The sequence below is a fragment of the Hydra viridissima genome, unplaced genomic scaffold (genome assembly GCF_058129835.1).
Source record: "Hydra viridissima isolate aposymbiotic clone 2 unplaced genomic scaffold, HvirCarnegie_v1 scaffold_4, whole genome shotgun sequence".
Classification (NCBI taxonomy): Eukaryota; Metazoa; Cnidaria; class Hydrozoa; order Anthoathecata; family Hydridae; genus Hydra; species Hydra viridissima.
Window position 1 is genome coordinate 15,535,199 of NW_028324303.1, and position 12,809 is coordinate 15,548,007.

Here is a 12,809-nt window from a genome sequence, read left to right on the forward strand (position 1 = left end):
TCTTGCCAAATTCATATTCTGTTGAACTGCAGTTTAATATTCTCAAAAAAGTTCACCTAGAAATGCACAGAGGTTAAAAACTAAAACTGTAGCCCACTAGCCCCAGTCTCCGCCAAATTTATTACGAACAAAAAAAAAACCAAGATAGCTTTTTAGGAACTTTAGTTAATTTTTTTTAACCATCTAGAAGACTTTTTCTTCCATTCCATGCTTTTTCCTTTGTTGTATTTTTGTTACTTAAGGAGTTTCTTATAATTTTCTCTCTAACAAGTTTGCTTCATTGTAACTTTGGAGGCAAAATCAAGTCATTTGTTTTTAAAGTTTTCCTAATAACACAAGATTTACAACACATTTTTAATCATTATGAATCCAAAAAAATGATTATACTAAAACTGAAGAAAAAACTACTTTTAATGATTTTAAAATATCATCCACACAGTTTAATGTTTTTTAGGTGTCATCCAAATTTCTAACAGGATCATTTTTTAACGCTATTGTCAACACCAATGGTAAGAAGTTACCAGTTGCATTTAACTATAGAGCAACTGTATAGTATACGGTAAACTTGTTCTACTTCAATTTTTTAAAGTTAAATGCTTGAAAAGCATGAAAAGTTAAATTGAAGTCAACAGAAATGCATAAAATACTGTCTTCTAAAAACTTAGATCTGTTCTGTAAATACCATTTACAAACTAAAGAAAAACCAACATCCGATGTTAAGCTAATAGTTTTACGAGATTTTCATAAACAGTTTGAGGTGATTAAAAAGCACTATTGTAATGATTTATGTTTAATATTTTTAGATAGTTATTTTTGAAATTAACACCTCATAAATAAAATTTTGGACAAAATTTAAAAACTAATATTTTAAGAACTAATAAGTATTATTATTTAATATTTCAACTGTTAATGTGTTAGTATACGTAGTTTATAAATATTTTAAAATAGTTATTTCAAATACCATGTTTACTGGTTGATTGCCTGCTTATTGTGATGAATATAAAGAGGACTTATTCCACGGGGGCTGATGCAACAAGAAACTAAGAGATTGTCCTCGTACTTTTACGCAAATTGTATCTTACTTGGTCAGAACATTGAGAAGGATCAGCGGCATAAAACCTATCATTACCAGCTAATGTGCTATTGTTTAAGTTAAAATAGCTTTCATCATCCATAACAAAATCCAAGTTTTTATAACTTTCGTACAATTTACGACATTTAGGACGCATAGCTTTCTTCTGCTGATGGCAACGATCTGGACGATTTGTTTTTTTTAAAAGTTCGAATGTTTGTCATTGTTTTTAATGCTTGGGAAATTCGAGTTTGACCACAGTTAAAAACTTGAGCTACTTTCTTCTGGAAGAACCCTGACTTATTTTCAAAAAATGCAGCAATCTTTGAAATATTTTCTTTAGTAGCAACCTTAGCGATTCAACCACTTCCAACTTTTCTTTTTAGAGATCCATTCTCCAATTTTACGATTTTATCGTAAGCAGTTGATCTGGGTAAACCCCATTCCATAAACTGTTTAGCAACAAACGCTTTACCTTTTTCTCGATTTTTTGGAAAAAAATTTCCATAATTTTTTCGAGGTCCTTTACTTTGACCATTTTATTTTCAATATTTAAATAATATTTTTAACTTAATTAAATTAAATTTAAATAGATTATAAAATCCTTATTCAAATAAGTATAAAGGTTTTTTGCGTTCATGAAATAAATTACATAATAAATGCAATTAAAATTTTTCCAAAATTTTGTTTATAGGGTGTAATTTATACTAATAAATAGCTAGTGGAGTTTAAACGTTCATTCATTGGAAATTCATTTCCTTTAAAAGAAATGAATTTCCAATGAATGAACGTTTTTTGGTAATTCATTCCAAAAAACGTTCATTCATTGGAAATTCATTTGGTAATTCATTCAAAATGGTAATTCATTCCAGTCCCAAGGGACCGTGATCACTACAAAATTGAAACATCTGATAATGTTCTCTTCTCTACAAAATACCTTTTTAGTGAAAACGCTGCATAATATCATTGTTTGCAAGCCTTTTTATTAAAAGTATTATATTTCAGTATTCAAGCAAGTGTACCAGTTTATCTTTTTCTTAAGTCAGAGTTTAAATAAATGGTAAGAATATTTCAATTTTCGTACTATAATACTACTATATATCCAGTTTTTTTCCCCCCTCTTGAATACCCTGAACAATGTTTGCCAGCATAAATTAATATAATAGTGGACCCAAATTGTGGGGTTTAGAACTATGTAACTGTTTGAAACTCCGCTGTGACACAATCATCAGATTAAATCAAAGATTTTTGTTTAAACAACATCTCTAATGCAAAATTCATAAATCTGCTCAGCGCAAAGGCTAAATACTATAAATATTTTTTAGCTGAACGCAAAAAAAAAATTAATTTCCAAAATAATTGCAAGGGTGGTAACTGGAAAACTGCCACCTTCCACTGTATTGATTATTTATATATAGAGTTTATCATTATGTTATTCTTATAATAATAAACCCTATGTATGTATATATATATATATATATATATATAACAATAACAATAATAATAATAATAATAATAATAATAATAATAATAATAATAATAATAATAATAATAATAATAATAATAATAATAATAATAATAATAATAATAATAATAATAATAATAATAATAATAATAATAATAATAATAATAATAATAATAATAATAATAATAATAATAATAATAATAATAATAATAATAATAATGATAAGAATTATTATTATTATTGTTATTATTATTAAAATATGTAAAAAACGATTTTTAATATTCATCTATAGAATTAAAAGATGTTGTTTTCGACCTCCATTATTTATTAGATATTTATAACTGCGCTTTGCCGTTATAATTTAATTTTTAAAAAACCCATTAAAAATAACTGAAAAACTTGTGAAAAATTGTTTATAAGCTAATAATACAAGGTTATCATCACATCTGAATACTCAAAAGAATAATCAATTTTAGAAATTTAATTGGATAAAATTAGTTTACAAAACAATAGTTCCTTTCATTCTTTGCATAATTATTTGAGTATTTTTAATTTTGAGAAACACCATGTGACGCATTTTTAAAAATTTTTTAGGGGTGAAATCATGAAAAGCAACGCAAATATTAATTTGTTTTATTACTTTTTCAAACGATTTTCTGAAAGAAAAAAAAAGGAATCTCAAAGAAAACCAACTTAAAAACGTCTGTAAACACTGATTGCAATAACCTTCCATGTATGTTATTAATCTTTTAGACTTGCTCTAAGTATATGACTAGAATTATTATTTTTTAATCAACTTTTTTGGTTTTGTTGTTGAGGATAATGCAAAAGAAAAATGTAACAAATTGATTAAAAAGTGACCAATCAAAATTATTTGTTTTGTGAGTAAGCTTTTAAAAGACGTTCTCCTGAATTGCAAAGGAACGCGACTTGATAATTTCATTGCAATTGTTTAGCGCAACAGGTTTTCAGAGCGTGATATAATATAGAAAACTTAACGAGCATTTATTTTTCACGAGGAGCAAACGGGTTGCCCCCTTACCGCCATCCCTGGGCTCCAAAGGCTCAATACAGTCATTTGGATCGGGCTTTAAGTATCCTCTCGTCAAACTTGCTAGCGATCAAGGTTCAGAGTGAGACCTGGGCATTAGCTTTTTTTTTTTTTTTTTTTGCTACTGATTATTTTGAATGTTTTTTTGTTAATTTTTTAAAATCGGGCGCTTCAGTTTTATGTAAATATGTTGATGTTGCAAGTAGATAAACTTGAATATATTGAGATATTTGTATTGAGTATAGACAGTTTTTGCAACAGCCTAGAGTATATTTATCATTTATGAATACTAAAAAAATATTTCATCTATGAGCATCTTATATTTATTCAGGACAGAAAATTCCAGTCCAGAAAAATTTTTACTATTCTTATTCTTAAAGCTAATGCTATCATTTTCTTATGGATATTCAATGCTTAATCTTTACTATATAAAGCAAAAATAATTGCAAATAAAAACTTAGTTCTGACTTAGAAAACTTCAGCTACAGAAAAGAGAGCATACTTATAACAAGTCAATTTGTATGCAGATGTTAGTGTTTATAAAAGAGAACACGATGGAGTTTATAAGAACATTGCAACTTATTGATTAAGGAGTGCACGAACTAATGTAATATAATCTAATTTTTGTTTAAATTATCAGAATTTTTATATCTTCAATTTTTGAATTTTTTTTTTAAAAATTTAATCTGTTTTTTAAGAACAGGAAAACTCTTGTTTATCGGATTTCTTTATTGACAATATTTTGGGTCCTCAATTCTTTAAAATTGGCTTCCTGATGCTGCCAAGCTGTAATTACGAAAACTCCGTTTTATGTAAACACACCAGAGATTTTGAGAATTGATCTTATAAAGATTGTAAAAAAAAGTCTGTAATGAATGTCTTTAGCAAACATTTATTTATAAAAACAACTTAAGAAAAGAAACAAAATCACTAAAATATATCAATAAAATGATATCATTAGTGATTATGATAAGTTATTTATCAACATGATAAATAAATTATCATATTGATTAATTACTTATCATTAAATTGATGCGTCAAAAAAGAACAAGAATAGAATAAGGCTCAATTCTAAAACCTTTAAACAACTAAATTCCGGTCCACTGAATCGCTTCCAATGTCCTTTTCCTCCTCAAATAATATGATTTTGATTAATCTCAAGTTATAAAAATATCTTGTTGCTATGAATTAAGTAAGTAGATTTAAAGAGCAGTAACAAAATACACTTCAAATTGCAAACAAAAAGAAGTTAAAAAAAAAAAAAGATATATTCACGACAATCAATTGAAAATATTCAAACTTTATACCATTGATTGTGTTAGAAATCGTGAAATCAAGATACTCATCCGATCTGATTTAACAATAGTGTAAAATCTGTTTAGATGACTTAATTTGCTGTCTAAATTTAATGTCAAATAGGTTTTTTGAGACATTACAATATAACGGTTTAGTAAAATTAGGTTTCCAATTCCGCCCGGGTTTCCTCTACACGTGATTAACCTACTTTCATGTGATATTTAACAATATAGATAAAAAAAATTGAAGTTCTGACGTTTAAAAAATCAGGCGCATTAAGTTTAGAATTTGGTGCACTAGTAATATACACAGAACTAACGGAATTGCACAAACTTATTGTTAGCTAGTTCCAAATCCCGAGATTTCTCCCTCAGGTTATTTCAATTTTGTGGGATCTCTTCAACAAAGAACCTTTTAAAATTAATTAAAGACACTATTGAGTTTTTGATTGAAATCACAATTTTTATATAAAAATTTTTTAAATTATTTCAAAATCAATAAACATAGGAACGTCATTATTAACTGTTGCCATTGCATTGAATATTTTAGATAATAAAAAGTTTATCCATATAGACATGTAACAAAGTCTGTAAGCAAAATCTATGAACAATAAGTATCAAAAACATTTTTACAGCCATTGTTCACCGAACTGAAATTAAGCAACTGGAGGAGCAATAGCTTTTTCTTTTCCAAGACCACTTCCGCATTTCTCATTTTGTGTTCACATATTAAAGTTTCAAAACTTATAGCTTAGATGTTGGTATATAATATTTTTCGCAAAGGTTTTTTTTCTTTGTATCGTTACTATTTCAAAACGGTGAGTAATGACATCTTTTAAAAGAATCAGTAGAATTACTTATTGTTTTTAATTAAATTACTTAACTACATCTACGATGTAATCGTACTTGTAACAATGGTCGCTTCGCCCACAGCCTTATTTTTTACGCGAATCTTTTTTTACTTATTTTTCACATCAGGTAAAGTTTTATTTTTGGATACTTAAGCAAATATTTTTTAATGGTCAGATTTAAAATCTCCTAAATCAAGTCAAAGTCATTCCAAAATCAATAAACATGCAACCGTCATTTATTAACGTCATTGTTGCATTAAATATTGACGTGTGGTATAAAGTTACTCACTTGTTTGTACATGTTTCAAAGAATAGGAATCGAACTGAAGTAATTCCGGGATAAGCTGAAATCATGTTGGTATGTAATTTGTATGCTTTTATACTTTATTGAAAATACTGAGGAACAGCTAGCCATTTCTCCCTGAACCAGTGCTCTAAGCAAGAAAGAATGAAAATAAAGCTAAAAATCTAAAACCGTTTTTCTTTAATCTGGGATATCACTAAACTTAGTAGACAATAAGAATGCGACAATAACAAAGCACTTTAAAAATATGCTTTTTAAAAATAATTGGTCTTGCCAATCCACGATTCATTATGAAAAATCAGATTCTTTTTTATTAATCATTTTTAAAGGAACTTATGAATGAAGTAAAGATATGATATATTGAGTGTGGAAGAAAGTTCTTGCGCTTTTTAAGAGTATCTATTACCTACACAATACAAATACAAACACACAAAAATACCAAATTTTCAAAATATTAAGACCACTGTTATTAATTCCAATAGTTATAACACACGCAGTGATAATAATCAGTAAGTTTCTTTACAATCATATAAAGAAACCACTTTCTCCATTATTTCTGTTAATAGATTGTCTCTACCGTCTAAAGTTTCAACTTCCTTTCTTTTCTTTGCTTTTATATACCTGCCTAAGTTAACTTTTCTGCCGGCAACAATTTTTACCGATTTCCAACATGTAACATCAACTAGTTTGTCTTTCAATCACTCCAACTGTTGCTCCCAGTCTGTCTTCACTTCATAACTTTTAAGCCTTTTTAAACTTTCACTCTTTTTAAAATTTATAAAATAGACATAACAGTCAAATAGTTGTATGTCATACTGAAAAGAATATTTTCTACTTAAGAAAGTTAAAATAACTTCAGCACTTAACGACGGACTAAGATTACCAGCTTACCAGCTGACTTACTTTACCCGTCAGCTATGTCAACTCAGCAAACGCCGCAAAGTTTTTAGAAATAAATATTAAAGCACATGATAGCATATATGATTCCTGTTGCCTAAACTGATTAACTTATTAATGTTTAAAAAGAAACCACACCTGTTTTACGCATGCTTATTTGACACAATCTTCTCTGCAGTTTAAATTATGACCGAAAATAAGCAAACTTGGATTAGTTATTATAATGCTTCATTTGATAAAGAGATGAATTTCCCTAAGAATTTGCAATATAAAAGATAAAAACTTATACATGCAAATAAAAATTATAATAATCACAAGAAAATATATTAACTTATTCTGTTTCAGACTAAAACATTCATTGTATTTTTGGTGTTGCTGGTGTGTGAATCAAACAGTAAATATCATTCTAAAAATCGTGCAGCTGTAAGAGTATCGTTTCTGGCTATAAATAAAAATCCTCCACATGGTGTTTCAGTTGAAATCAAACAAAATGGAACAGCCTTTGACGCTATCCTTGCTGCTGGACATATTAATGATTGTTATAAAATTAAGTACAAAATGTTCGGGGCTTTGGGCGCATATATAACTGAAGTGTGCGACGTCAAATTGGACGACACTAATTCGTATTATTGGTTTTTTTATGTAAATGGAAAAAGAGCTCCAGTCGGTGTTTCCAGCTACATCATGCAGAACAATGATTATATAACCTTAAGCTACGAATATTGGAATAGCACAAGTTCTCACTAATGGCAGTTTAAATTTAAAAAAGATTGAAACACAAAAACAAACCAGATAGCAGCAAGATGGCGTGGTACCAATGCACCTTATTTCAGTTCAGTTGATGTTTTGTTTTACAACTATATAAAATCTAAGTTTTATAAAATACTTTTTTGAATAAGTTCTAGTATACATTTTTTTTAATGATAATTTTATTACTTTTTGAAGTGTTTTGTTAAAATATCTGCTTGAGTTAGAAATTTTGTAAATCATGTGTTGTATAAGAAAAAGTTAAATTTCTCTCTAATCAAGCTCAATTTTTTTTCGTTTCTGATATTATTTTTGTCAGAGGTATAAATAAAAAACAGATTAGACATAATCAGTTTGAAGAAGTTTTTAAATCCAGACAAATGGAAAAAAAAACAGGACCTTTAAGGAAACCATGCTGTTTGTTTTGATAGATAATAAAGTTATTCTAGTTAACTTCCGTAGATTGGTTGGTATCATCAAAGCATAAAAATAAGATAACTAATACATAATGCCTTAAACTGCGAGAGTAGATTGAAGGCTCATTTCATTTAATGCTATGTGTAAAATTGGCTCCCAAAACCTATTTTACTTGATTTAAAAAAAGAATAAAAATAAGAATAACCATCGTCATAAGTTTTAGAATAACATAATTACAACATAATTACATAAGTTCATCACAATCAAAACTTAAACGCTTTTTTTGCAGTTTTATCAAAATTATTTTGGTATTTTTTGATTTATTTTCAGGTTTAATTCTATTTCATTAACTTTATGTTAAATATCTAAAGAAATATCCCTGATTGGACAAATGGGTAAATATGGGTAAAAATTTAAAAAAATGTTGTGTTCAAAAAATACCCGGAATTTTCGTTTTTTCAACAAAATATTTATTTATTCGTCTACATTAAAGCTGTCTTCTTCAAAGAAGTCCCCATTTAAAACTATGCACTTATGCCAGCACTTCTGCCAATCCTTGAAACACTTCTCAAACTCGATCTTTGGATAGCCTTTAGTTCATTCAGCGATGCGCTTTTAATATCATCTACGCTTGTGAAACGACGGCCTTTTAAGATTTTCTTCATTTTTGGGAATAAGAAAAAGTCACACGGAGCCATATCTAGTGAATATGGAGGTTGGGGCATGACTACGGTGTTGTTTTCAGCCAAAAATTTACGAACAAGCAACGACGAGTGAGCAGGTGCATTTTCGTGGTGCAAAAGCCATGAATTGTTTTGCCATAAATCGGGGAGTTTTTTCGGATTGCTTCACGTAAACGTTGCATAACTTCAAGGTATTACTCCATATTAACTGTACGTACCTTGTGGTAAGAACTCATGATGAACTACGCCATTATAATCGAAGAAGACAATAAGCAAAACCTTAACACTTGATCGAACTTGACGTGCTTTTTTCGGTCTTGGTGATTCAGGGTGCTACCATTGCGACAATTTTGCTTTGGTTTCGCCGTCATAACCGTACACCCATGTTTCATCGCCAATTATGATCCTTTCAAGCAAACTTGGATTGTCGTTGACATCATTTAGCACCTCCTGAGCGATGTTCATGAGAAATTTTTCTGTGTATCGTTTTACGACTAAAAAAATTATGACATGAGCCAATTGATATGCCAACTTCATCAGCAACTTCTCTTATTGTAATTCGGCGATCATTCATTACCATTTTTTCCACTTTTTTCACATTTTCATCCATTATTGACGTGCTGGATCGACCGGAGCGTTCGTCATCTTCAACGTCTTCGCGGCCATCTTCGAAACGCATATACCACTCGTAAATACTTGTTTTTTTCATAGCAGACTCAACATAGGCTTTTTGTAACATTTCACACGCTTTGTTACACTTTATTTCATTTTTTACGCAAAATTTAATACAAACTCTTTGCTTCTTCAATTCTTCCATTTTTTAAACAAGCAAAAATCGCTGAGCTCATAAAAACACGTCGAACCTTAGCGACTACCACAGACAAAGTTAACAATGAATATAGCTGAGAATTTTATCATGCTTTAAGGGCATGTATACCAACACACACACACACACACACAAATGGTGACAATCGGACTCTTCAAACCCGCGAAATTTTAAAATTCCGGTTATCTTTTGAACACACCTTGTATTGATGCCTGTGATTGCTTTTTGTCTAAGTTATTTAAAATAAATCTAATTTTCTGAAGTTTATTAAAATAGAACTTTTTATGCGTTTAAAACACTGCCAGGTTTTCGGTGTGATATGTTTACTTTCATACGTAAAATTTTCAGTTAAAATTTTAATCGAATTAAATCGGATGTGATCGAAAAGTAGGGCATGGAATTATTATCGTTTTTCATAATTACCGATAACGGTAAAACCCCGGTTTTTGACATTTTTATTACCGGTAAAACCGGTAATTAAAATTTTTTTCAAAGGAATAAAAAAGGCTTGAAATGCAGCAAACCGACTTATAATTAACACAGATTTATTTCACATAAAGTTCATCTCATATTAAGCTCAAAGCAATACATCCATTTTCAGATACTACAGTTAAATATCACAAAAAAAGAGCTTAAACAGTTTAAATAAACTCAAATTCTATAGATTGACTGATATAACATTTAACACAGTTGTTAGGCATTCAATACAGAAATTACTGCTGATTGCTGAGCTTTTTTCAACAGAAAATAAGCTCGTAAAATGCATAAGGCATCAAGAGTATTATCATTAAGCTTGATCTGAAATTTGTAACAAAAAGACCACTGGCTGAGAAAGAACGTTCAGCTTCAAACTAGTTACTGGTATACCCATCAATGCATTATACAGCATTTCTAAGTTGTTTGTGCGAGTTTTTGTCAGCTCAAAAACGGTCGTAGCTCTCCTCAAACAGACGACAGAATATTTTGGCAGCAGTATTTTCAAGGGCATTTCGTTTCATTTGTGGAATGTCAAAGACAGCCGTACTTTGCCCTTGCTTGTCCAAGGCCTCTGAATCGTTTAAATAAATCAATAGATTTATTATATCAGGATTTCTTCTTTCCTTTATTCTTTTGACTAACATTTCGAATAACTCTTTGCTGAAAGTTGAATTCTGCATGCTCAATTTAAGGCAAATAAACTTCAGAATCTGATCACTTGAAATCACTGTTGCATCTCGTCTACATAAAGTTTCTGTTCCCACTTTTGCTGGTTCTAGGGCTGCAATCAATTCTTCAAGTGTGTTAAATTCTTCATCGGAGAAGCTTATTTCATTAGAAATTTCGATTAAGGACATCTTGATAGGCTTCTTTAGCTTAACAAATCGAGACATCATGTCCACCAAACTGTTCCACCTAGTTTATGAGTCAAGTATAAGTGATAATTCTTTTTTAAACTCAGCTAGAACGTGCTTTTGAAGAATATCATCGTTTTTGACAGGGGACTTGCGAAACAGGCGTACACAACATCTTACTTTTGAAATAATGTGTCTCAGATCTTGACGGACTTCAGGGGGTTGATCATCTTCAATTACTACCTTAAAGTGTCAGTAATTAATATAATTTTTTTAACAAAAATAATCTTATTTAGATGCCTTATACTTTTGAATATTTATATATAATACTTACCTGTAATCCAATACCTTCTTCATCTTCGTAATCGCTATCATCAGAGATGAAAATATCATCAAGTGCAAAATCTTCTTCATCATTGAGATCAGGAATGACTTCTTGGACCGGAGTTCTTTTGCATAAAACATCACAGACTGCTAAGTGGATGCCATGTGCCAAGCACAATTGATGGGTTGATAAAATAGCTTTTCCGAATTTTTTCATTACAGCAGCTCCATCAGTTGTAGCTGCCACAATATCAGAGTCCAGACAAATTCCAAATTCTTTTAGCTTTTCTCTAACAATGGTCACTGCTTTATCCGCTGGCATTGAGCCAAAAATTCTTAACATTCCCAAATTCCAATGCCGATTCTTGACATGAACATTGATATTAATAAACCTTCTGTTACGAGATGATGTGTATTAATCAAGAGTAATGCTAAAACTAATTTTTTCTTTCTTCATTTCTTCAAATTGCTTTTTATAAATGTCTTTAACCTCAAGACAGTGCTTCATAATAATTGCTTTGATCGATTTTGCATTTTTTGGCAAGTGGTATCCTTGAGCTCCCAATGCCGCTCTTAAACGTTGACTTTTTGCCAGTACTCGAATTGGTAATCCATCAATGGAGACTAATTCGGACAAGACAACTGCCAAGGAATCTTTTTGGGTCACGAAGAAGTGATCAATTTTTCAAACTTTTTGTTCAACTTTGGCTGATACTTGTTTCATACCATCGGCCTCGATATGATGCATTAATTTGAGATGAGATCTCATACCACCGGTAGATCCACCTTTGCACTTGATTTTGTTGCTACAAGTTTTGCACTTCGCCAGCTGCAGATCCTTGCTGTGTAAGAAGTGCTTCCATACCTCGGAATTATTGTTTCCTGCAACGAAGGTCATCTTCGTGTTTATTGCTTTTTCATCAAAGAACTGCTTTCTCTCACTGTGTTGCGTCTTTTTGGAGTTGCCAAATTAAAATGAAAGCAAAATACCAAATTATTTAAATAACAAAATATCATTTTTAAAACCGCTGTAATAGATTGAGAAAAAACCGGTAACGGTAATTTTTGGAAATAAAAATTACCGGTAAAAACCGGTTTCTCATTACCGGTTTCCATGCCCTATTGAAAAGCAACTCTGCACAACTTCTTGTAACAAAATAACATAAGCTTTTTATCACAACTTTTTTCTGAAATCCTGAAAATTTTTATCTCTAAATATAAAAATTATTTTCAATTAGAGTTATTTTAAACAACTTATACAGAAACTTTTATTAAAATTTTTATTATTTGTAAAAAATCGAAAAACCAAATTCCGTTTTTAAGTATTTTTACTTGAGAAAAACTTTTGATCCACATGATACAGGATCCAATATTTTTTTTTATAAAACAATAGATATAGTATGTGACCAGCTGGGAGAAAAAGTACCATAAGTGCGGTCACAAAATAACGAGAAAATCAGTAAAATACTGATTGAGGTTGAATTTTTGCTTTTTTCATTCTTAATGTCTTTTTTTTTTTATGAACTCTGAATTATGTTTCGCATAA

General features: G+C 29.8%; 1 protein-coding gene and 2 pseudogenes across 1 annotated transcript; 1 reads left to right on the forward strand and 2 right to left on the reverse strand.

The window, feature by feature from the left end:
- The first annotated feature begins 5,949 nt into the window (after positions 1–5,949).
- Positions 5,950–7,959, forward strand: LOC149890092 (uncharacterized). Its single transcript, XM_090083852.1, has 2 exons — positions 5,950–6,092; positions 7,281–7,959. The coding sequence occupies exons 1-2, from the start codon at positions 6,087–6,089 to the stop codon at positions 7,680–7,682; spliced, it is 408 nt and encodes a 135-aa protein (XP_089939978.1). The 5' UTR covers positions 5,950–6,086; the 3' UTR covers positions 7,683–7,959.
- A 1,259-nt stretch (positions 7,960–9,218) lies between these two features.
- On the reverse strand, positions 9,219–9,599 carry LOC149890093 (protein GVQW3 pseudogene; annotated as a pseudogene).
- Positions 9,600–10,301: 702 nt separating this feature from the next.
- Positions 10,302–12,161, reverse strand: LOC149890094 (uncharacterized; annotated as a pseudogene).
- Positions 12,162–12,809: the final 648 nt, after the last annotated feature.